Source organism: Drosophila novamexicana, unplaced genomic scaffold (assembly GCF_003285875.2).
Source record: "Drosophila novamexicana strain 15010-1031.04,08,12 unplaced genomic scaffold, DnovRS2.1 tig00001059-arrow-arrow-pilon, whole genome shotgun sequence".
NCBI lineage: Eukaryota > Metazoa > Arthropoda > Insecta > Diptera > Drosophilidae > Drosophila > Drosophila novamexicana.
In genome coordinates this window covers 133,144-158,556 of record NW_020824837.1, presented here as the reverse complement: position 1 = coordinate 158,556, position 25,413 = coordinate 133,144, and the positions used below count along the sequence as shown (strand labels likewise).

General features: G+C 40.3%; 2 protein-coding genes across 4 annotated transcripts in view; one reads left to right on the top strand and one right to left on the bottom strand.

The window, feature by feature from the left end:
* LOC115765879 (receptor-type tyrosine-protein phosphatase N2) overlaps window positions 1–25,413 on the top strand; it is a 77,309-nt gene that overhangs the window by 35,853 nt on the left and 16,043 nt on the right. Inside the window, exons 1-2 of one of the 3 annotated variants that reach the window (XM_030709618.1) lie at window positions 2,460–2,713; window positions 14,949–15,452. In XM_030709618.1, the coding sequence (XP_030565478.1) occupies window positions 2,662–2,713; window positions 14,949–15,452 (556 nt within the window). In that variant the 5' untranslated portion in view covers window positions 2,460–2,661. Of the gene's footprint in view, window positions 1–2,459; window positions 2,714–8,818; window positions 8,912–14,948; window positions 15,453–25,413 lie in introns of those variants that run through there. The other 2 variants (XM_030709617.1, XM_030709619.1) reach the window with 2 other exon arrangements.
* Window positions 7,411–8,770, bottom strand: LOC115765880 (nascent polypeptide-associated complex subunit alpha). The gene has a single exon (XM_030709620.1). The coding sequence runs from the start codon at window positions 8,535–8,537 to the stop codon at window positions 7,617–7,619; it is 921 nt and encodes a 306-aa protein (XP_030565480.1). The 5' UTR covers window positions 8,538–8,770; the 3' UTR covers window positions 7,411–7,616.

The following is a 25,413-nucleotide window of genomic DNA, read 5'->3' as shown; positions in this document are numbered from 1 at the left end:
CATCGGTTTTTGGTCAACAACTTTTTTGAACCCATCGACTTTTAATTTGTTTGAATGCCAATTTATAGTAGGGATCCGTACGAATAAAAAAAGGTATAACATTTCAAAATCAGACGATATTTACCCGAGATATTAAGAAAAAACCTCAAAAAAGTTTCAATTTTTGAACCGACCCCGATTTTGAAAAAAACGTGATGTAACCCCTTGCTTTTATGTCGATTTGGGTCAAAATTTAGATTTTCAGTTTTTTGATGCCAATCGATAGTACTGATCCTTACGATTAAAAAATGGTATAAAATTCTATAATCGGACGTTATTTGGCCGAGATATTCCAAAAAATCATAAAAAAAAGGTTGACTTTTCAATCACATCGGTTTTTGGTCAACAACTTTTTTGAACCCATCGATTTTTAATTTGTTTGAATGCCAATTTATAGTAGGGATCCTTACAAATAAAAAAAGGTATAACATTTCAAAATCAGACGATATTTACCCGAGATATTAAGAAAAAATCTTCAAAAAAGTTATTTGGCCGAGATATTCCACAAAATCATAAAAAAAGGTTGACTTTTCAATCACATCGGTTTTTGGTCCACAACTTTTTTGAATCCATCGATTTTTAATTTGTTTGAATGCCAATTTATAGTAGGGATCCTTACAAATAAAAAAAGGTATAACATTTCAAAATCAGACGATATTTACCCGTTATACTAAGAAAAAATCTTCAAAAAAGTTTCAATTTTTGAACCGACCCCGATTTTGAAAAAAAAAACGTGATGTAACCCCTTGCTTTTTTGTCGATTTGGGTCAAAATTTAGATTTTCAGTTTTTTGATGCCAATCGATAGTCCTGATCCTTACGATTAAAAAATGGTATAAAATTCTATAATCGGACGTTATTTGGCCGAGATATTGCACAAAATCATAAAAAAAAGGTTGAATTTTCAATCACATCGGTTTTTGGTCAACAACTTTTTTGAACCCATCGATTTTTAATTTGTTTGAATGCCAATTTATAATCATAAAAATATGCTTGTCTATTCTCAAATCCGCGCGAAGTTTACTTTCTCTTCTCTTACTAGACTCGAAATAAACATTTACTTAATTACCATTTACAGGGTATTTAGTTTGCCTGTATTGCGCGTCTGTCTATTGTTTAATGAACAGCACAAGCTGTTGCCTGAACAATAATTTATTGCCTGATATGGCAACCCTGCCCGCACTCCTAACATATATATGTTTGTGTATACAACGGCCGTTCAAGCTCTGGAGGTATTATTAATGAACCTGAAGGCGGCAGACGTTGCTTGCAATTAATTTTAGAGCCGAACAAATATTAATCATAATTCGCACACGTTTTCAAAGTCTGGCAATATCCTTTGGCCGTACCGCTAAAAGGATGTGCGAGTCGTTGGTGTCTGAATTGAATTCGAATTGGAATAAAATGGCGTCAGATTGCGCATCAGAAAACCTCAGCAAAGGTAACATACATTTACCTAATGAGCTTTCAATTGAGGCTCTAAACTAACCCCTAGACTAGTTGCTCCTCCTTGGTTACAGGTGTAATGTCGCTTCCGTCACATAAGCAGTATGTATGTGAGTCAAGTTCATTCATAAAAGGCAGCCGAAAAAATCAATTCTGGGCTTGGGTTTGGGGTTGAGGTTAGGGGCATTCCCTACGCAGGCGCTGCCTAAAAATAGCAGACAAATTTTTAAAAAAGATATCAAGTTTATAAGGTTTTTGCCAAAACAAGTGCGGGGAGTAGGGGAAGGGGAGGGGGCTGTACTAGTTTATGGTAGGCAGCTTAAAGACTGACTTGGCATTTGCGTTAAAAGCAAAAGTTGTGGTAACATTTTGTCGAAAACTGTAAAAGAAAATGTGGCCAAATATGAAGAGGAGCGAGAGTGGGCGCAAGGAAGGCGAGTGGGCGGAGGGAAGGCGAGCGAGCGGGCGGTAGGCAACCAGAATGTTCGCGCTGTTGCTATTTTTGGAACGAAACGCAAAAAGAGCGCAAGCCAAGTGAGAGCGAGAGAGAGAGAGAGAGAGGGGGGGGGGGGGGGAGAGAGAGGGAGAGAGCGGGCCTCACACTGACAACGTTGCTGTAGGCGCCAGGCAAACGCGCCCGCCACCACCGCCCCCGCCCCCGCAGTCAAGCCACAACGCATTGCGTGGGCTTGAAAAGCTGCACGAAGCAAAAGCTTTAAGCGTAGGCGTCGCTGCCGACGCAACAGGAGCAGCAGCAGCAGCAGCAGCAAAGCTTTGCAACGAAAGCTTTGCTAACACAAGATTACCCCAGGCGCGCAGCTGGAAAGCTGGAAAGCGCAGCTTCGGCACACGACGACGCTGTCGTCGCTGTCGTCGTCTGGCTTCGGGCGCTGCGCTCGGCTGGCGTGTGCGTCTACCTGATGCTCGACGTCGAGCTGCCGAGTTCAGTTCAACCTGGCGAGCGCAGCGTGGTGAACGCTGCGCAATGTGTTGAGCGGTTAAATAAGAAAAGTGACACCTACAACAAGTAGGAAAAATCCCAGCTAGTGTTCTGCGCCAGCCGTTCGAGTGTTGCCAAGCGCCAGTGTGGCCAGCTCTGTTCCTGCTGTTGCTGCTGCTGCTGCTGCCGCCGCTGCCGCGTGGCATTTCGAGTACAACATATGGCAGAACAGCATCGATGCCAAAATGCAGCGCGCTTATCATGAGACCATTGCGCACCAGCAACTGTGGTAAGTCACGGGGAAAAGCTGGGCAGTAAAAGTAAGGAAAACTTAAAGGAAAACTAAGAAAGAAAAACTTAAGTCCAAAAACTTTGCAAATTTTCTTCAAAGTTTTTATTTTTCCTTAAGTTTACTTTACTTTTGTTACTTTTTGCTCTCTTTTTTGTGGGCTTCCGCTCACTTAGAGGAGATTTTAAGGGCTTTTACGCTGAAAAGTATGCAGCATTTTCTCTTTTTTCATGCTAATTTGCGAGTCGCCATTTTGTGCGATCGCCTGAAAAGTATGCAATGGCATTTTTACAATGAAAAATACAAAAACTTGATTATGCGCTTGAAATCCAATTAAAATGCAAATAAATTCCATTTAATTATATAATTAGCTTTTACTTGTGCTGCAATTTGCGCTGTGAAAATTGTGAAATAGCTTGGAAAATTCACGCATATGTGCACCAATCAATATTATTCATAAATTAATGATAAAATTACGCATTCATTATATAAATATGACAGGAGCAATATACATATACATATATATATATATATATATACACAAAAATCCACCCATTCGTATAAAATGTAACATGTATCAATTTCCTGTTATCAACCAGATAAGAAACAGCTATAGATACACGCGCTACAGGTACAGATACAGATACACACACAAAGGTGCTATGCAACTGTGGGTCTCAGTTGCAGAGGGGAAATCGCCCTTCCCCCATCCTCCTCCCCCTGCACCAACTGCTCTCCAAGCCCGCCCGCCCCCAATTGTTGTGCAAACTGCGCAAATGGTGATTTTTGTTGTTTTTCTTTTCTTTTTTTTTTGGAAAACATCGAACGTTGATTTCCAATTGATATGCAATTTTCCTGCTGCGTCAGATACGCAGTTACAGATACAGATACAGATACATATATGAAAATTCACGGGCCTGTCGTCGGCCACATTAATATGATTATCAGCAGACAGCGGGAATAATAAATCTGACATTGCTTTTCATATATGAATTCATTAAAGTTTCCTCGGAAAATGCATACACAATTTTCCCAATGAATTCGGGGGCGTGTGCTGCGTGGGGGCTGCGTGGGGCACCCTTTGATTGCAGTTGCCCAGGACAACAGCAACAGGAGCTTTCCCAGGACTCGGCTGCTTTGTAAGCGGCTTTGCCAGCGACCAAAGCGAATCCCATCCTATTCATTGGCGCAGGATGTGCACAATTTCCATGCACTTTTCTCTCAAATTCAACATACATTTTTTTGCCCAAGCTGCTCGCTTCTAATTTAGAAATGTGAGCGGAGGACGGGGAGGGCAGCGCATAACAGAATACAACTAGAAAACTGAAATACTCGGAAACAGCTTAAAAAGCAACTTAAATGATTTAAGCCAAATAGTACGCTCCGTTAGCTGAAAGACGAAAGCGTAAAAGTTTTCCAAATCAGCTTATTAGGTTTATGGTCCCTCTCCCTCTCGCATTCCCATTACTTTCAAAATTTAAAGACTTTCAATTTGCAAAATGTTTTTACAATTTTCCGAACAGGCAAAACTTGCAAAGTAAAACAAAAGTCAAGATTGCACACTTAATTCTTCTACTTCCCTTACTGCCATGTACTGAATGGAGATATGTCGGCGGAGTTATGAATATTCCTGCTTATCTTGTTCACATTATGCCCAAAAATTGTATTTCATTTGTTATTCAATTTGCAATCATTCAAAATCGATAAGTATCGATACTGTGAGGTTGAAAGAACTCGTTCTGCGTCTGTTCTAGAAATGCAAAGCTGAATCTGTGCTTAAATATTGAATTTCTTTTGATATTAAATACAAAATTCTTTGCTGCTTTCCAAATTAAGCAAGAAAATGATATTTTAAAGGACATCCTGTGGACCCTTTTGTTAATTTCGAATCAAAGTAAAGTAAAGGGCGGACCAGAAGGGATTACCTCATGCGGCGAATTGCTGCACACTGAGAGAATGTGTTGTAAAACAGCTGGAGCCAGCCCGACAGCCAGTTCTTCGCACACAAATCATATCCAATTGCCACATTGAGCTGGCGGAAAGAGCTTATCTAATTGCTTTTCATTTTTCGCACGGAACGGAAATGCCTTCTTCTAGCATATACTTGTGCATATATTTGTATATTTATAGAAATAAAAGTCAGATAAAGGCAATTTGTTATGCCTCAAAACATTGACCGGATGTTGCCCCAAATAGCCCTCCGATTCAAACTCGAAATTCGCTTAGCTGTCTTTTTTTTTGGTGCACAATAATGTGGCACCAAAGAGCTCTAAAGTGCCAGGTGCGATATGCGCCGCACTTCAGGCTCAGCTGTGCGACCTGTGACCCGACGGCAACTAAGCATTTCGCAGGCATTCCGATTGGCTCAGCAGTAAACGAATATTGAAATATACTGAGACGACGTCAAGTGATGAACTGCCTGCTCAGTAGAGCCCATAAAAATGTTAGCTGAATGCGTACACTCAGCGAAAAACGATGTGCAGTACATGTTGTGCTCTAGTATTCATCTAATTAAAACCTCATGCTTATTTTACAAAAAAAACTAATCAAATGAAGTGAAGAATTGCCCTTACTTCATTTAAGCATAATACACTCTTAATATGAGTAGAATTAAAACACGAATTAAGCAATGCATTTTGAGTCTTTTTTTTGGGAGGCATTTCGAGCTTAAGAGCAACAATTTTTGCGTGCTCCGGAAATTTGTACCTTGGAAAACCAAATTGAAGCAGCAAATTCTTGGCTTATTCGCTGAGTGTACTCTCCAGCCCCGCCCACACGCCCACACGGCCGCCTGTTGTCAGTTCTGGTTTCATGCTCGGACGCACAGCAACTGTCCGTCCGGTCCAGGCAAGAGGCACAAGACAAAATCCTTTGCGGCTTTTGGTCAAGAAATGCGCAACGAAATCAACTTGAAAGCGTTGAAAATCTGATTTCAAAAATCTGCAAAAAACTCCACAACAGCCCAAGTCTCAAAGGCACAGCAAATATTTCAAAGAAAATAAGCCGCAAAATAAAACATAAATGTTCAGCAACAACCAACTTGAAATTCTTTGGCCGGAGCCGCGCCTCCGCACGCCCAACCGCCCACCAAACTTTCTGGCTACTTAAGCTGTTTACTCAACCGTAAGACGTACCTGGCCATGTGGCCAGGTGTTGCCAGCTGCCACGGAATCTGGCCATCTGGCCCACTTTGTGGCACGGAGCTGTCAATTGATTTCGTATTGCGAACGCGTCGACCGAACGCTGATTAAAACTCTGCGCACCTAACTTAATCAATTTCCGTTTCAATTTACGCGCGACTAGCAATAGAATACAAAATGTTTCTTTGATATGATTCTATGAAAGTTTTAAAAATCTATTGTTATAGGCAGTGGAAGGTTTTCCTACATAGAGTAGTCTCTAACCTTCTATTGAGCCTCTGCGAGCTCAATACGTATTAGGGACGACAGAAATTTGTGGCTAGTTGAAATTTTGCGAGAATTTTCAATTTGTATATTCATGGTCTGTTATAAATCGCAAAGAAAGAGGCAAGACAAATTTGATTTGGGTGCACTTTGGAAGGATTTGTATCTGCCTGACGCGAGCTATAAAACAAATTTCGATTTCGATTCCACTTGAATTTTTCACATTATACACAAGACTCTTACATATTATATTATTATTAATATTATATACGTATATTTATTTGATTTTTGGTGCTCAATTATAAATACATATCTCAATTATAATATGCGTTGTACCTTTGAGCAGGACATTACATAGTCGAGCACTTTTTGGTATTATTTTTGGTAATTTTCACGCTCGAAATTGTTGGGTCGTGCCCGTGGGCAGGGCAGGGGTCTTGAGAGTCTGGCCGCAAATGGGAAAACTAAAGACCTCTTTATGGCTGCTGGCGACAGCTGCAAATTGAATGAAATTAAGCCGAAAGTTAGAGCCCGCCATTTATTAAGTGGCTTTGCAGGACGACTGCCTGGCGACAGGATGTCAAAAGAAGCAACAGCAGCAGCAGCAGCAGCCGTCCGCCAACAAAAGCCATTTTAATTGAATGAAGTCCTTTTGAATGCCACCAGCACCTGGCAACAGCAACAAAAACAACAACAACAACAACAACAACAACAACAACATCAGCCAACTGGAAAGCTGATTACTTACACTCTGCCACAAACAATGCAAATTTGCAAGTGATAAAAGCTCTACTACGGCAAAATTCGCATAGATAAATACTTTGTTGGGAAAGCTGGAGTTGAAGCCGAGCAACCGGACCGAGTCAGGAAAAGCGCAACGATTACAGCTTCACAATTGAAAAAGCAGAATAAAGAAATTACATTTGAAAAATAATATAAAAATTAATTCATCAGTTAAACAAGCAAGAAGTGCTGCGAGGGTATATATAAGAATGTCGGGCAATAAAGCCACACTTTTCCACCCATTTTCCGGCCGTGGCGAAATGAATTTTAGCGTGTGTTTCTCATATGTTTCATATGCTACTCAAACGATTCCATCGGGGAGACTTTAAAAGCTAGATCTATGTAGGCTCTCACATAAGTAGGTACCCAGACTTATATCATGATTATAATATGATTATAATATGTTCCATACCAAATAATCTCGCTTTCTGTTGGCAAGAGCTAACCAACATCGGGTCAAATACTTGATTTACAACATTTTTATGAAATTCGTGCTATATTTGTGGATAGTCATAAACCGTCGACCGGCATCCATCGCATTTTTTTTTGAATTTTTATCCGTTTAGATACATCAAATATGAAATGTTCCTTGCAAATATAATTGAATATTGATAAAAAATTTGAAAACTTGACCCGATCCGACTCTTCGATTACTTCACAATAACAATAACACACTGGAGAGCTGGAATGTGTTACTCCCCCAATTTAGTTGCCCTCTAGATGTCGACGCCCACAGTTAGCTCCATGATGGCATTGACCACATCGCTCTTGTGCTTGATCAGCGCCTTGATGGCCGTTTGGCGCGTGCAGCCGGCCTGCATTTGCACCAGCTCGATATCCTTCTCGTCCAGAGCATTGCCGAGTGCATCAATGTCGACGTCAACGTCCTCGTCCTCATTGGTGGCCAGCAGCGGATCTCTGGCATCGTTGACCAGCTGCGGTGCACGCACATTCACATCGTTGATGTAGCGCTCGGCTGCCTGGGCGGCGGCTGCGTTTGAGGTATTCTCGATGCGCACCTCTCCGAAGCAGATGAGGGTCTTGCTGTTGGGGCACTTGTACACCTCCGGCTGATCGATGCAGAGCAGCACGTTCTTGGCCTTGCGCATGGTCACACGCGAGACATTGGCCACCGGCTCCAGGTCCAGTTTCATGAGCAGGCGACGCGCCTTCTTCTCGCCGCGCGAATATTTTGGCGCCGAGAGCAGCTCGGCGGGCACATCCGTTGACAGTTTCTGCTGTCGCTGCGGTGCCGACTGCCCGACTCCCCCTGCTGCTGCCTGTTCTTCTTCAGATGGCGCCGGATCGGGCGCATCATCGCTGTCAGAGCTGTCCGAGGCCGATGAGCCGGAGCCGGATGATGGCTGATTTTTGCGTGTGCCGCTTGGCAGCGTTTGCAAATTCTCGGCCAGGCTCATCAGATTTTGCATATTGTTATAGATGGCCCGTATGTCTGGCTTTTGGTTGCTCTCATCGCTCTTGTTCTTGTTCTTGCTGTTGTTTTTGTTGTTGTTGTTGTTGTTGTTGTTGTTGCTGCTGCTGCTGTTGGCCTCGACAGCTGGAGCTGACTGTGCGGCTACGCTGGCAGCGGCCTTGGCAGCTGCGGCTGCCTTCTTCATCTTTTGTTTTTTGCCCATTTTCAAGCTCTTTTCTTTTTAGCAGAAGTTCCAAATAGTTTTCGCCTCACAAATATTGACGAGCTGCAATTTATTTCAACAAAGTTCCGTTCACAAAATTTTAATAATTTTTATTATTTTCTTTTTCCCCCGTCAACTCGGAAAATTCACTTGCCTTTGGGAGACGTCAACGCTTATCGTAAGTTTCGATTACAAGAGAAAAGGGCTCACTCGGTGCGTTAAGTTGGCTGCGTTGGCGGCAGTGTTGTAAGTGTGCGGCGCTTGAGCAGTGTTGGTAAAAAATAAAATAAAAATGCCTCGATCTGGCACGTTTTTCACTCGAAAACAAAATGTACTTGTCACCAAAAATTATTGGAAAAATTACATTTTTCAAAGTAAGTTTAGTTTTTCTTTTTATAGTTCAGCATATATATTAAATAATGCATTTGACAATGGCATAAGTACTCGCGTGTAAATTTGCTTAAAAATATTGAAGAGTACTATCTAGTACTATAGCCAGAAAAATATCAATAATCTTAATCTGATCGGGATGGGGTAGTGTTGTATAGTGACAGATGAATGCCGATTAACGAAAAGAAGAGAGTTGAATATTTTGACTTATTGGAGTTTAACAATGTTGTAAATTGTGTCGTGTTTTTGTTCGGCTTTAATACAACGTAAAAAACATTTTCTTTTTCAAGGATATTTTTTCTCCAATATGATGGTGCCCATATGGACATCGCTGACATTCAGTATCCAGATTAAGTTTCAGTTAAGGAAAACCATAACATAATTGAATTCTTATTTTCTTTGCATTTTCCTTCAACACAATTACTTAACCCTTCACTTTCTATTGAGATCAGCCGAGGTCAGTGTTGGAAAACGCATAAAACGTTCCGCACCTAGTATCGAGTGCAAAAAAGTAATCATTCTTAGCATTTTGTTTGCCTAATTGGATTAAAAGTTTTGCATCTGCATTTGACAGCGAATACATGAAATTTGTAGAACCAAATCCAATAAAATTTGCGGCTATCGCAGCGAATTTGATTGAAATTGATGATTGAGCCAAAATATGCAAGGCGAGGACACGTTGCGGCTGCGAGAAGCCAATTGCAAGGAGTAGAAAACGAAAAGTGGAAAGGGAAAATGCTGCTCGTGACAAAAGGGAGACTGACTCGCTGTGTTGGGCAGAGGCGTGCCGAGGGAAGGAGCGGTCGCTTTAGAGGTGCATTCTGCAAGTTGAGTGCGAATTTAATGCGCGTCGCTTCGGGGCGCAATATGCGCGGATAAAAGCCAAACGGATGTGACTAGAAAGGCAATGGGTTTGCCAAACGGTGCTCAGTGTGGCACAGGGTGTAGGGTTGGGCAGAGGGGTAGAGGAGGGTCGGGGCGTTGCACATTGTGTGGACGGAAGTGGAGCGCACAATGCACAAAAAGGCGAAAAGCAAGCCAAGCTGCATTGCAGCCGGTTGACAAGCGCAACAAATGTATTTTAAAGTAATTTCCTTGCATTTTAATTGCAGCAGCGCTTGCAACGAGGCGTGTGCGGCAGTAGCAGGGCGAGGTGGGGCGGCGTGGGAATACTTTCTGTACGCTACCCAAAAAATAATGCAAAAACAAACAAGCCCATCCTGCCAGCTGCTCTGGCAACTGCGGTTTTTTTTTTTGTGGCATGCGAGAATATAAGAGATTAAAGGGGAACAAATGCTTCAGATAGACGAGGAAAGGGAGGGAGGGGAGGAGCGAGGGTCTGGTATTCCATGCCATTGTGACATTGTGTGCATATCTGTATGCAACCGGCTAAAAGCCGCACATTCACTTAATTAAAAAATGGCCGCGACCTATTAGGCGCCGCGGCACCTACTTCACTTGTTGCCGCGGCACGCTTGAAAATTTATTTCTTTTTTTTAAATGTAAGATATGCAAATAGAATGTCTTGGGCTTGTCTAATTAAATTGTTGCATGTTCTATAGAGCGCTAATGTTTTTAAGTGAAGCTTTCGCAAGCTTAAAGCTTAATTAATTGTAGCTAATTAGAATAAGATCAGTTAATGTGCTTTGCAAGCAGTTAAACGAAGGGATTATAAGCGAGCTTTAAAATTACTTTCTGTAAAGAAGCTTTTAAAGCTCATCAAAGCTTGACGTCTGATTGATGATATGTATGTCCATCCATAAGAGTAGCTTTGAAAGCTCTTTGAAGTTTTGCATAGCGTCAGAAGCTTCTGAAAGCTTGCATCTTAGCTGATTGTATCAATTTTGTTTATTTTTGCATTGGACGCACATAGGTGTAAAGTATATTTGAAAGCTCATTCAAGCTTTAAGCTTAAACATTATATTTTAGGCATATGTATGAAGCTTTTAAAGCGTCCGAAGGCATTTTTACTCATACTACGCATAATGGCTTAAAATTAGTTTTGAAAGCTCCAGAAAGCTTTACTTTCAATTAATTGTTACTTTAATTTAGGCAAATTTTGTAAAGTTGGTCTTTAAGTAGAGGAATATATATATATATATTGATTTGCTCTGAAAGCTCATGAAAGTTTTAATCTATAAAAATAAGTTATTTCTTCGGTTCTTGCAATTGACAAAAATAGCTATAAAATAAATAAAAGCTGCCATTTGTTAAGACTCGCCTGGAGCTTACTTAAAATACTTTGCATTTTGTGGGAAGCAATCAAATCGAATGATGAGTTCTCCACCATATCAAATAAAGCTTAAGCAATTTTTAATGGATGAGTGCTTAGCAAATGGATGTCGAGTTTATTTATGGTCTCCGGCAAGGCCAGGGTCGGCACTTGGTTGTTTTTATAGCTCTGGCACTTTGTTTGTGTTTGTCTGTGTGCTTGTGTATTTTTACTTTTTTATTATGATATTTTTTTCTATTTATTTTCCTTGTTGCATTCGCTGATGCGTTTTTAATTGCACGACATTTTTAATTAAAGCGAATGACAAGGGAGAGCGGCGGACATTACAAAGTGAAATACTCAACGTTTTGCAATTATTAGAGTTGATTGCCAGGTCGACTGCATAAATTAACAAACAGGAAAAGGAAATGGCAAAAGGCAGCAAGAAAGTCGCATAGATGCGGCTGTCCGCTGACGTCACTCGATTAAATTGAATCCTAGTGGGCAGCTAATCAAATATTCCCTTTACGGGCAATAAATTTATACATATTAGTGGGCAATATTATAAAGAGCTTAACGAAGTTTTCCTCGGCCAACAACTTTGCCCGCGGGCCTCTTAGGTGGGCGTTGGGAAAACTTTGGGGCCGGCACGTTCGAGCGATGATTAATTATGCCGCCGCATATGTTGCAATGTCATGCGGCATTGGGGCGCCATGGGCTCGTTCAACTTATTGAAGCTTAGTTCTGTTTAGTTTTTGCACAGCCAGCGGCAACGAGCGGCGCATGAAAAATGAATCGAAATGCCCAAGACGCAGCCAATGGCAAAAGGAATTCGAGTCATCGCCAGGTCCTGGTCCTGGGGAATAACTATGTCAAGGCAATATAGTCCTGTCCGGGGCAACGAATCTGTGAGCACATTAATCATCTAGCTTATGCGAAATGATTGCCTACACATGATCCGACTGCGACCAGATACACATGCCTACATACCATATATACATAAATATAAACTCTGTCAAGGGGTTTGACTTGTGTGTCAACAAGAAAGGTCCACAAATAAACTTGAATTTATTCCGCGAACTTTGAGTATTTGCCAGTAGCAAATAGCAAACAGAATATGTAATTACGAGTGTATTCATTTTATTCGCTTTCACTCAATTTTACAGCTGGCGCGGAGGCAAACAACTGAACTTTGCTGGCATCTACTTATTAGCTTAAATACTGATTTACAAATGGGCTTTCACTTTGATTTAATTCTGTTTTCTATTTTGAAATCTCTTGTCCATTTTCAGATTTTATCCTTTCGGAATTTCAATAGAAAATAGTTATAATTTTATCCTGTGTGGCACATCCCCTATAGTATATACATATCTCTCTATATACAACTCCCCTGACTAACTGATCGACTGACTGATTGGTGATCAACGCACAGCCCATATCGTACACACACATACATACATGCATAAATTCACACATACATACATACATATTTGCATGCATACATACATACATGCATGCATACATACATACATACATAGATACATACATACATACATACATACATACATACATGCATACATACATACATACATACCTACATACCTACATACCTAAATACCTCCTCCTGCTGCTCTTCCGCCATGCTTCTCCGGCTCCTCAGCTTCCTGAGCCTAATTCATTGGTGAAGCCTGCAAGCCTTACTTATGTTTTTGAGAATCGAGGAGGAGGGCAGCTTTAATAAATACGTTTTTCTATTATAATTTGCCGCGCCATAAGACAAATCGGTCTGCTATTGGTATTTTATAAGAATATTTACATGCATACATACATAAATACATATATACTCACACACATACATGCATAAACACATTAACACATTCATACATGCATTCACTCATTCATACATGCATGCATATATAGACACATGCATGCATTCATACATGCATACATACATAAAGACATACAGACATGCATACATACATATGTACATACAAACATACATATGTATATACAAAATAAATTTGAAATCTAAAGCTGGCAACATCATTCTTGTATATAAATATTTACAGCCCAACTGATGTGTGATGTGATGAAAATGAGACTCTCATTCATCCAGATTTCATCATGAAACTTTTCATAGAGCTTTCCTGTCAGTTACAGGCAGTATATATATATTGGAATCGGGCGAATCGAATCGTTATTCGTTTCTTCTCACAGAGCTTTAATATAATTCTCTATCTTTTGCTTTGTTTTATAAAAAGGAGTTCTACGTTTAACATATCTTTGGGTCCAAAAGTGCTATTAATTTATTTTCATTCACTAAATTAAGGCTTTGACCTATCAGTAACTACTTATATTGGACATACCCTTATCCATTCTTAGGCAAAGTGTCAAAAAAAAGGCAGCTAAACATTTGGGCTATTCCCACGCACACATTTATTGAGTCAATACAAATCTTTCCTTTGTTTATTTAATAGTTGTTCTTTCTTTTGGGGATTTTTCTGTTGGGCTAGATTGACAGGTAATTGCATTTAATTCTGTCGCTTTTTGTGGCCTTCATCACATCGCTGGCGACATTTGCCTTAAGCCCAAAACAGATTTGTGTGTAGCCGGGCGACAGTTGATGAGTCCCAGTCTTCGTCCCAGTGTTTAACAATAATACGTAAAGTAAAGCGCGTGTTTCGTGGAAATATGTGAGATAAGGCAAAAAAAAGGGACCCAAAATAGGTGCCAATGGGGCTGGGGGAGGGTGGAGCTTCAGGTAACGACCAACTGAAGCCCATTGAAGCGGCAAGGAAAATCAATTTCCTTTTGGGGCGCAGCTCCTGGCGCTTTGGCAAAAAGAAGCCTGACATTTATTACCATATAAACAGCATGAATTATTCGTAAGAGAGCACAAAAGCAGCGGAAACTGCAGCGCAACAATGCTGAACAACTTCTTCGTCCTTCCACTTGTATCCGACTCGCAAGGCTGCGGATGGATTGTGTATTGTGCATATTGAGCGAAATATCGTAAATTTATATGCGTATATATATATATATGGCAATGCCGGAAAAACGAAAAGTTGTTTTTCCTCCCCCGCCATAGAATACGCTTAAATGCAATTCGAAGCCCACGCACAGTGGTTCGAAAACTTCATAATCATAACTGTTGGTTGGCGCTCATCAAGATGATTCTTCGTGTCATCGTGCGAATGATAAATGTTGAAAATTGTAAAGTTTTTTGCCAACATTGCGTGAATTTATCATTTTTTTGCCGACAGCTGGGAATCCTGTTTACAAATTATGCCACAAATGTGGGCAAAATGATAAACGCGCCGAATGAAAAGCAACTGGGCTAATGAGGCAATATCTTTGGTTAGATAAGATTCAAAGAGAATGATGGATTTTGTGCCCCTTACATCTCACACACTTTTGCAACACTTCATCCTAAGTCCATACTGGAGCTTTGGATTGCTTCATTTGTCCTGCTTGAAGTTTATCGTATTTACACTTAATCTTCGAATCGAATAAAACTAGCTGTAGCATGTCTTCTTTTAAACTTTCTTCTGTAACAAAAATTCAGTTCTGTAAATAAAAACTCATTCTTTTGATAAACTTATTAGCTCATAACAACTGCACTCAATTAATTTTAGTTTCGAGTACATTTTAGTCCCAAATTGATTAACCTAATGCAAATGATGTTGAATGCCACTGTGCTCTGTGCTCAAGTTCTCAATTCTCAATCAAATCCTTACCCAATTTCCTCTAAGCCGAACTGCATTTAATGAAAATTTCGTTCAATTTTATATTCTACTTTTTGCTGACAGGTGGGCCGATTATCATGGCAAGCAATGTACAACAACAGCAACAACAGCGGCAGCAACATACAACAACTAGAGCACATCAGCAGCAGCAGCAGCAGCAGCCGCCAGAAGCAACAACAAGCGCAGCAGACAACTGCGAGGAGCAACACGAAGGAGAATGGTCTAAGCTGCGACAGCAACAACAACAACAACAACAACTGCAGCAGGAAGAACAGCAACAACAACAACAACAGCAGCAACAGCAAGAACAACAGCAACAACAGTTGTCCCGGCGTGCTCAGGCGGCGTCATTGCCGTCGCAGCGACGTCGCAGCCGGCGTCGTCTACTAAACGGTAGACGGTCGGCAGCATCAACGGGGCGTGGCTGCGGCCTGAGCCGCCTATGCTGTAAGCTGGACGTACTGCGGCAATCGGCGAGGCAGCTGCAATTCGCATCCCTGGAGGCGCTGCTGCTGCTGCTGTTCCTGGCCTTGCATGGAGATACCGTACAGGCGGAGGGCAATGTTGGTAAGTACCAAAAAAACACACAGTTTTCAACACTGCCGGCGGGAGTTTGCTTTGATGTGTTGTTTCTGTTTCTCTCTTTTTTTTTTTTTACTCTCTCTCTGTGGCAACAACAATTTACAAGTTTAATTAAAAGTTTGACGCAAAACTAAATCCAAATGCCCCACAGAGTGAACCTCCCCCGCCTGCATCGCAGCAACCACTTCACACGTTTTTAACAAGATTTTCAATGCAAATATGTTTTTAACTAGTTGGTGCATATACCAAAATTCATATGTATGTGTGTGAGTGTGTGTGTGTGTGTGAGTAGTTGGATTATGGCCATCACCTGATCATTGGGCCAGAAACCGAGAAACTGCAACGGACTAAGCGAGTTACAGTTGTTAAATCAAATTATCGTTAACCAAAACTGAACTGACATTTTGTGTAGCACTCGCATGGCGTACAGTTCTGTCAAAACGCATTAAGTGTTGTGAAATGTTACACCGCATTACGGTGCAATGCATTATTGAGCAACTTGGGTGTTTATGGTCGAATGCTCATGAAATCCAGGCTCTTAATGTGACAGCAAATAGTGAGCACACAGCGTGTGCGTTAGAAATGGGTTCTTGTTCACTTTGAGTGGAAGAAGGGAAGCTATTCAAAAAGTAAAAGATTATTAATCTATATAAGAACATTGTACGAGAACGAACATATTAGGCTTCAAGTAAATAGCTCTTAAAATATCAAATTCGATACTTATCGATATTATGAAAATGAGCAAATATTTCGATAAGAAATATATTTTCATCTTCATAGAAGATTATTGAACTAAGGGTTTCGGCAGATCCCAATTAATCTAAAAAATGCTCCTGGAAAAGTTTTCTGGTTCGACTTGCTTCAAAGTAAATGCACTTGCGATTTTTTTAAATATTTGATTGTGTTCATAAACTTTTCACACATCTAAAAACAACTCAGTTGCAGATTGTTATGCACATGAACCAATGCGCATCAGTCTAACGTAATGCACACTTTTGCATAATGCATTGTTCAGCTCTTGTACGTGGTCCGTTTAGGCAGGGCAACAACTGTTAACTGACGGCACGTGCACCTGGCCAGCTCTTGGGCTCAACTGTACTTTTCCATTAGGGCGAAAGCAACAGCAACAGCAAGAGCAAGTGCAAATGAAAATGAAACTGTGTCTGGGACCTGTATCTGGATCTGCTGCTGTGCTACCCCCAAAAGGACCAACAGCTCAAAGTCCGGTAGTCATAGCAACAACCAGTTGCTGCTGCAAATTTGCAGCTTGGACGTCAGCAATCACGCAACCCACGCAGCAATATGTGGTGTGTGTGTGTGTGGGGGTGTGTGTGTGGGGGGTGTGTGTATGTGTGCATTTATGCATTGCCCTGTGCAAATATCAACAGGAGCCAGGTCCTGGGATTTATTGATTGCCAACTGCTGTCGCCAGTCTGTGTGTCGCCCACGCATCCGGTTGCCGTAGCTGCTGCTGTTGCTGCTGCTGTTGCAGACTCTTGTAGATAAATGAACTGACATTGCATGCTGTGGGCTGACTGTGCAACACACACATAAGCTCACATACTGATATGAGAGGTGGCATTGTTGTTGTACGTGTCATGTATAAATTAGTAAGCAGGTTGCATTATCAGCAACTGCAACGGCAACGGCAACAACAGCCACAACAGCAGCAACATTATCATTAGCCGTAACTAGCGCAAAGCAGCAGCACTCGAGTTTGCAACTTTTGCACTGTTTGAAGCATAAAATTTAATTAACAGCTGCTACGGATGGGTTGCAAGCGTGGCATGTTGCTGCCGTTGCTGTAGCTGCTGCTGCTGCTGCTGCTGTTGCTGCTGCTGTTGCTGCTGCTGCTGCTAACAGTGTGACCAACAGCAGATTGAACTTTCGCCTGGCTGGCTGTCAGCCAGTGGCAACAACAACTTCATTAAGCTGACAGCAAAACCAAAGGCGAAAACTTTTGCTGCCTGTCGACACGGCAGCAACTGTTGTTGCTGTAACTGTCGCTGCCGTTGTTGTTGCTGCTGCATTTATTCATTTTCATTTGAAAAGCAAATATTTGTGCGCAGCATCTTTTGCAATTGTTGTTGCTGTTGTGCATTTTCCATATTTTTTCGCAGTGCGGCACATTTAATGAAATTCCAGCCCGAATTCAAATTCAAATTGAAAAACTGCAAAAAAAAGTCAACAACAACTACAGTTTTGTTGTTCTCGCTCTGTCATGCTCGCATCTATTTGTCATGAATTATTAATTAGTTCATTCGTGCAAAAATATTTCAAATAAATGCAGCGCTAATGGCATTTGCATGTCCCACTTAGCACATTGCGTATACGCCGTGTGGAGCTTCGCAAAAAAACAACATTTGCCAATTGAAAGCCACGCACGTAACCTAATCTGATTTTCAACTCTTTTCACAGCCCATTTCCATTCTTTTTTTTATATATTTGTTGCAACGTATTGTGGGTGGAGCGGCAGGGGCGTGGCTGGCGGCAAAGGCTGCGACCACAAAGTAATTTTAAACAAAGCGCTTTGTTATTATTTTTATTGATGCGTTGCTTTCGGCCAATGAATGATTTTTATTAGAGGTGTAAATTGGTTTAAAATTTCTTTAGCTCGATTTTCAATTTATTTGATTTACAGTAAAAAAAATATAATAAAATAAATCAGAGAAGCAAAAAACTCAAAAAGCACAAATAAATACAATTTTACTCTCCATTTTCTTTATGTATTTTTCCTTATTCGAAAAAATAGTTCAATTTTTAATTCTCAGCACTTTTTTATGAGTTATTTTGTACAAAATAATTGTCAAAACTCTGTAATATTAGTGAACTTCTTTTCTGTTTTTGCTTTAACATATTTTGAAATATCGGGCTTTGTTGACTTTTTCAAATTTCGCCCAAGAACCCAAGAACTCAACAGGATAATAATATTTTCATACAATATAAGTATTTTTTAATTTAAATATATATAAGAATTTTCTGAACAGAAAATCAATTTCTTGATTACATTTTTGAAAGGGCGCAGAATAAAACAGCTTTGTTCAAATACAAGCATAAAAACTTAAGTTTGAAGAAGACGAAATATAAGTGAAAATAGGGATTGCTTTAATTTGCACACAAGCCGAGTTGGATAATATCCTAAAAACAGAAATTTTAAGCTTTTCAAATAGTAGAACGTAATAAGTAATGAAATAAATGGCACATCTGCTAGGCTAGAGCAATTGAAAGTTTTTAATTGTTCCATATCAAGCTGTCCCATGTGGGGCTTTTATTTTGCAAATGGGGCAGAGTAAAGCATTTAACTTAAGCTGAAGTCCACTTGGCTCAATTAAAAAAGTTGCGATTGCCAACTGAAAGCTAGTTAAAATTGTGTCTAAAACTTGGTTGAGTGCCGCATTATCTGCCGCCTGGCAACTTTGTGCGGCATCTAAATGCAACAGTTCTCTATGTATTTGTTGTTTGTGGCAAGTTGCGGCAATTGTTGGTAATTGCGACACTTAAATTGCGCGCCGTGGCTTACCTACAAAGTGTGTGGCAAGTTTTTGGGGCTTGCCAACTTTTGCTGGCCAACCAACAAAGCATTCGCTGAAACGTTGCAGCTGTCGTCGAGAGGAAAAGTCGAGGCGGGCGGAAAATTTCGCGAGCAAAAATGCTCGCATTTGCCGTGCCTGGCGGAAGTCGCAAATATCGTTGCACAAATGCTGCTCGATTATGTCTGCAATATGTTTGCGCTGCCACGCCCACTCACTGCTTGAGACAACAGAAAATGGGCGGTGCAACGTTGTTGTTCCAAGTCATTTGAGAGCGCAGGGCACAAATTGAGTGCATTTTCATTAGTTACAAGTTGTTGCATTTAATAAATTAAATTGCCGAGGCGTGCAACAACTGGAGAGACGCCTCAAAGGCTGCAATTACTTTTCATGGCTCACATTCTCTGTTAGCCTTGGGAGGGAGTGAAAAAACAAGAGCGAGAGAGAGAGAGAGGGAGAGAGTGGGAGATGGCTATCATTTGAAGTACTTCAACAGATAGAAACACGCAGAAACACAAACACGGACACACGCACACACGCACACACATACACGAAGCTTTTTGAAAAGTTTTTGCCACGCGCAACAAAAGTTGTCTATTACCTGCAGCCAAAAGGAATGCAAAAGAACAGGTTAACTTCGGCAAGCCGAAGATAAAATGCGCTTACAGACAGCGTAGAAAATCACGTAAATACTCTACTCAATGCCGCTATTTGTAATTAAATCTAAATAACTCCTATGCCAATTCCATATATAATATAATAAAGCAGTCGAAATTGTTACGTATCAAAAGCCGCAAATGGTTTATATGAGAGCTATAAGTTATAGTGAGCTGATCCGGCAGCTCTCGCTATATGTATATACTTATAGATCAACATTAGCTGCAGCAAGTTTGAAAAGAAAAGCTACATTAGTTCACATAGGTTGAATAGGCGGCAGCTGGCTTTATCGATGAAATGTATAAAGAAGCAATAAATGAAATGCCATAAATACTCTTATAGAATTATTCATAGTACTTTCTTCGCTTACATAAATTCATCACTCGTCCAAATGAGAAATAAAAAAGTTACATTCGAAAAAGTAATGTAAAGAAATCATGATTTAGTTGTACATCAACTGTTTGAGGGACAAATGCGTATTATGAAACCAGAGAGAACGAAGAAGAGCTGGAAATCGACAGCAAACTTTGTCGAGTCTTCGATGTGGAACAAATGTTCAAAGTTGGAATTGAGGTTAAAGTTATCGCAAGTCCCATAAATAACTGTGGCAGCATATGCTAAATGTCAGCTAGGTTTAATTTTGTGCGTTTCTGTTGTCTCAATTTCATGGCGCTTATGCAAAATATTTTTGCTTCACATTTAAATTAAAGGCCAAGGGCAAAATCTTTGTTATTTATGAAATCTGAAAATTGTGTATTTTTATTAAAAATTCTTATTCGATATTGCCAAAAGTCACGTTCTGCGAAATATTGGCATAAAAGTTCGTCCAATTCAAATGTCAAACACAATTCTTTGGTGATTTTTTATGTGATATTTTTTTAAAATATTTAAATGCAAATAAAATATTGAGGCAGTCAAATTTAACAATATATTTGCTGAACAATATTTTAAAATATAAATATAAATAAAATTGTCAGTCGTTAGGCAAAAATATTTCCAGCAGCTCTGAGTATATCATTTAAAGATATTAATTGGAAATATTTCATTTAATTTCCTATATTTGAATTTATTTTCTTCTCATTTTTACCCAAGCTTAGCTAAGACGAATTTGAGATTTATGGCTTGATTATATAACATTCATTCGTTTATTCGATATTCGTAGCTCGTTACGTAAAATAACTTTTTTAATTAAATTTGTCGAGCATTCTGCTCGGAATGTTGCCCAAATTGGAAACAAAGCAAAATATGTTTATAATATACTCAGACAATGCTATCTTCGAGCTTCGGGTTTCAATTGAAGTATCATATGGGGGGCACACATTGAAAGCCATAACAATTCAATTATGTGGCTTGATAAGCTTGTGCCTTAAAAGACTGGGCGGACGGTCGGCTGGGGGTGGGTAGATATCTAAGAAGGACATGCTTCTTAGACGTATCGAATAACAGCAGCTGCACTGAGATGGGCTGCCAAGTTAATTAAACTTGGAGAGTTGAAGGCTGGCATCAAGATGAAAATGTAATTAAGAGATAAAAATGAAACAATACGATACACAGCCACACACACACATGTGCCAGGATATCTGTGTGTGTGTGTGCGTCACGTTGTTACGCCCACTGAGCATTACGCTCACATGCATTATGTTGCCAATCAGTTGTTAGATAAATACAATAAGTTGAACTGACACGGAATCAATAATGAGCTGATTTTAGAGTCCTTTCACAGACGAAACGCAATATCAAAATCAGCGAAGAGAGAGGGAGGGAGAGGGAGGGAGAGAGCTGGGGAAAATCAACCAGACAATGCCAGATGCTACAAAAGCGTGACTAATAACTAATAGCTGTAATCATCATAAAGATTCATAAAAATGATATATGTGTTCTATATAAGTCCGATTCGAAATTGGCCGTCAAATTGCCGGCGGGCATGCCATCAAAATTAACGTAGCATCGTAAATATTTGCAGCCGGAATGCACACACACACACACACACAGATCCACACATATTCCACATACAGATCCGCATACCCGGCGCCACATACATATCCATATAAATAGCCATACATATGTGCACGCATGTGAGAAATGCTACAGTGAAGTGCAAATATGCGTAAAATTGCGCACATATTTCGCACAGTCTGAGAAAAACACACAAACACACTTGAGCACACACACACACACACACATTCAGACACGTACAGGCCCACACACACACACACGCATTTGGCATATTAAACATAAAAATGTCGCGACCAACAAGTGAAAGAGAGGCATATATAAGGATTTGATTGTGTGAATGAGTACGTTTTGTGTGCACGACTTGAGCATACCCTATAATAATAGATTGCTGGTATTGAATTGGAAAACAATGTCAAATGTAAACAATCCGAATTGCTGTACGACCTCAGAATACCCTGTATAAAATTAGAGAACTGAACATTAGTACACTAAGAAAAATATTTAATATTTACTTTTAAGTAAATTCTTTTAAGGAATTGGAATTAGTCATAGTCCTTACTTTCTTTATTCTTCTAGGGTATTCAGATAGAAAGGGGCTATGTTTATCCAGGCAAACGTCCTTAGGGTGTTTGGCGTCTGCTGCCAATGTTTGCGTGCACTTGTTTATATATTTACCATATGGCTATGGGCGTGGCACTCACACACACACACACGCACACATACAGTTACCCATTGCCCGCCAGCCAAATGCTAGCAATTACTTTGTTGGCACTTTGTTTTGGCTTTGCTTTTGAAGTTTTTTTTTCTTATACTTTTCTGGGTTTTTTTTTGCCTTCGGCTTTGGACGAGGATCAGCATTAAGAAGCAGCTTAGGTGCAGGCCCAGCTGTATTTAGACAGGCGCCAAAACTAACAGCCAGCTACTACAACAACAATTACAGCACTTACAACAACAACAACAACAACAGCAATAATAACCATTCACATGTTGCATAATTTATGCAAATATATTTATTGCCGCGCCACAAAGTAGGCAACAGAAACGGGGCTTGCAAAGGGGGGCAACTTGTACAGGCTCTGCCAAAACAAATAAATGTTAATATCATGGTAATGGCCCTGCTGTGACTGCAAGGTGTAGCAAAAAGCAAACGGGCTCCCACTGTGGCCCCCCAAGCCCACATAAACATACGAGTTGAGCCAGAAAAACAAACCAAAAGTCAACGAAATGTGTATTGATGTACATGCCAAACAGGCCTGTTATGTACGGAATGAGTGTGTGTAAGTTTTCACTTGTATTTTGCATTTTGTGTGCGTTATAGAGGGAAGGAGCATGGCATTAAAAACAAAGCGCCCAAGCACAAAAATAAAAACATGTAAAATTCATACAAGTAAACCAGCAGCTGTATGTGTGTAACTAGATTGTAGGGGCTGCCAAAGGAATGTGTGTGTGTGTGTGTGTGTGGAGGGGGTTAGGCATCTGGCAGCTGCCCTGCCCTGCCATGCACCGCCTGCATGTGCCACCCATTTGATGTTTGCCTTAGGCCTAGGCATGCGTGGGCGTGCGGAAATTTAATAAGAATTGGATTTTTATGTTTTTGCGCGTCTAGATGGCATATGGCACACACACACACTCACACACACACACGCATGAGTGTGCCTGCGCCATGGGGCGTACTTAATTTAGCATTAATACCCATGACAAGCGCGCCAAGAGCTCGAGCAAGCCCAGACCCAAACCCAAACAGAAAGTTCCTCTGGCTGGCGACCTTAACCTTTTGTGCTAATGATTTGATTTATTTGCGGCCAGGCAAAAGCCATTATTTGCACAGCCACAAAAATAAATAAATAAATAACTTTTTGTCTCCCCATTTTATGCTGGCAGCAGGTTAATTATTTTCATTGATTTTAATGCACGTAAATTTGTTTTAATTCCACGTAATTAGAAGCCCTTTTTATAATGCGCCCCTCCCAAATAATGTGAGCATAATTAAAACACATTCGAAAACCAATTTATATACCTCGATTTTATATACATCGGAATCACATTTGCCTTTTTTCGGCATGTTATTAGTCAAGTCCATCAATTTAATGTGTTGTCATTAGACAATTAATATATAAATTACTCGATTCGGATTTGTTAATAAATTATATGAAGTTACAAATTTTGAGAATGCACTAATGAAGGGTTGGCTTTATATATAAAGTAAGAATCGCTAGGGTAAGTAGGGCACAAGTCAAAGAATATATCGCTAGGGTAAGAAGGGCACAAGTCAAAGAATATATGGTGTCCTTAACTCTTATAATGTCCAAGTTATGCTCATGAAACTATGTCTGCAAATCGATAACTATCGATTGTAAGAAAAAGGGGTACTTATCGAAACAAAATTGAGTAGGAATAAGGCAAATATTTTCGATATATAAATAAAGTAAGTAAGCTCTAAAGTCTCAGAGATCGATAACTCTGCAAGGCCAAGAACAGAAACAGGAATCGCACATGCTTTACACCAAATAAATACGACCCTTTTCCATACATATATAGGGTATACACAGATTACCCTAAGTATTTTCCGAGCTAAGCTATTATAGACTAGAAGCCCGTTTTAAACAATGATATGCCTATTATGCCGGGTTGCCGATAAATCGTTATTGTTATCGATAATTTAACGGTGCTTGTTCCCGTTAATTTTCCCCAAACATTCAATCCTCCCACCCTTCACCCTCACTCAGAGTGCTGTTGTGTTTGTTGCTTCTAATTTATGCAAAAATTCTAATGAATTTTTATGCCGAAAAAACGCCAGCGAAATGAAAAAACAAGCGGAACGAAGCGTCTGAGTGCGGGGTAGGAGAAGGGGGCGGTGTGTAGCAGGGGGTGGGGGAAAACAAGGGCGTTGCGCACTGGGCGAATTAATGAAAATTCATGAACAATTCTTTTGTCTTAAGCCATGTGGGCGTTGGCAAAGTATGGGGATCCATTAACGCGTACAAATTAAAAGCAGCCCCAAGCATTAATGGAAAAAGGCCAGAGATATGGCCTGAATTGTTGAAGAATGTGCACAAAATAATAAGCAATAAAGATTTGTGCATTATTTAATAAATTTATTTTAATGGCAAATTGCCAAAGACTACGTAATTGCACATTAAAGCCGAGCGAAGCGTTTGCGATTTAATTAAATCACTTGTGGCGAAGCTTAGTCCATGTTATGGCAGGTATTTCAGGGATTTCGTTGGATAAAAGCCGCATTCAGCCAATTGCTGGAAATTTGCATGCATAGGCAGGGGCGTGCTTATGCAAGCAGCCAGATAAGTAGCACATTCCCTCTCCCAGTCTGACATGAATCTCTTTTGGGCAAGAAGGCATGGCCGGAGCCCACAGGTATGCTGGCAGCCCCCTCAAGGGGGCCTGAGGTCAGCAATCAGGCATTATATTGGAAATTCGATTTTGATTTTCCATTTGCCGTTTTCTCATTTTCCATTTTGATTTGGATGCGTATAGCGATTGCTGGCAACGCAACACACCGCCCTGAAGAACTCAATTTCAATTGCAATTTTGCCGAAATTGCGCCCTGGTTATATTTTCTTTGAAAGGAACATTTCCATTGAATCACTTCTTGCATGGAAAATTGCTGTCAAAGCAGCGCCTGATGCTGATGCACTTCTGGGAAACGTTGCTCTCATCATTATTGTAGCGAGAACTGGGCCAAGGATGTGTTACCAAGAAATAATCAAGGCGAACACATGCATAATAAACGGAAGTCAAATTAATTGACTAGAAAGTTGAGAACCTTTTGTCAATTTGTCTTCATT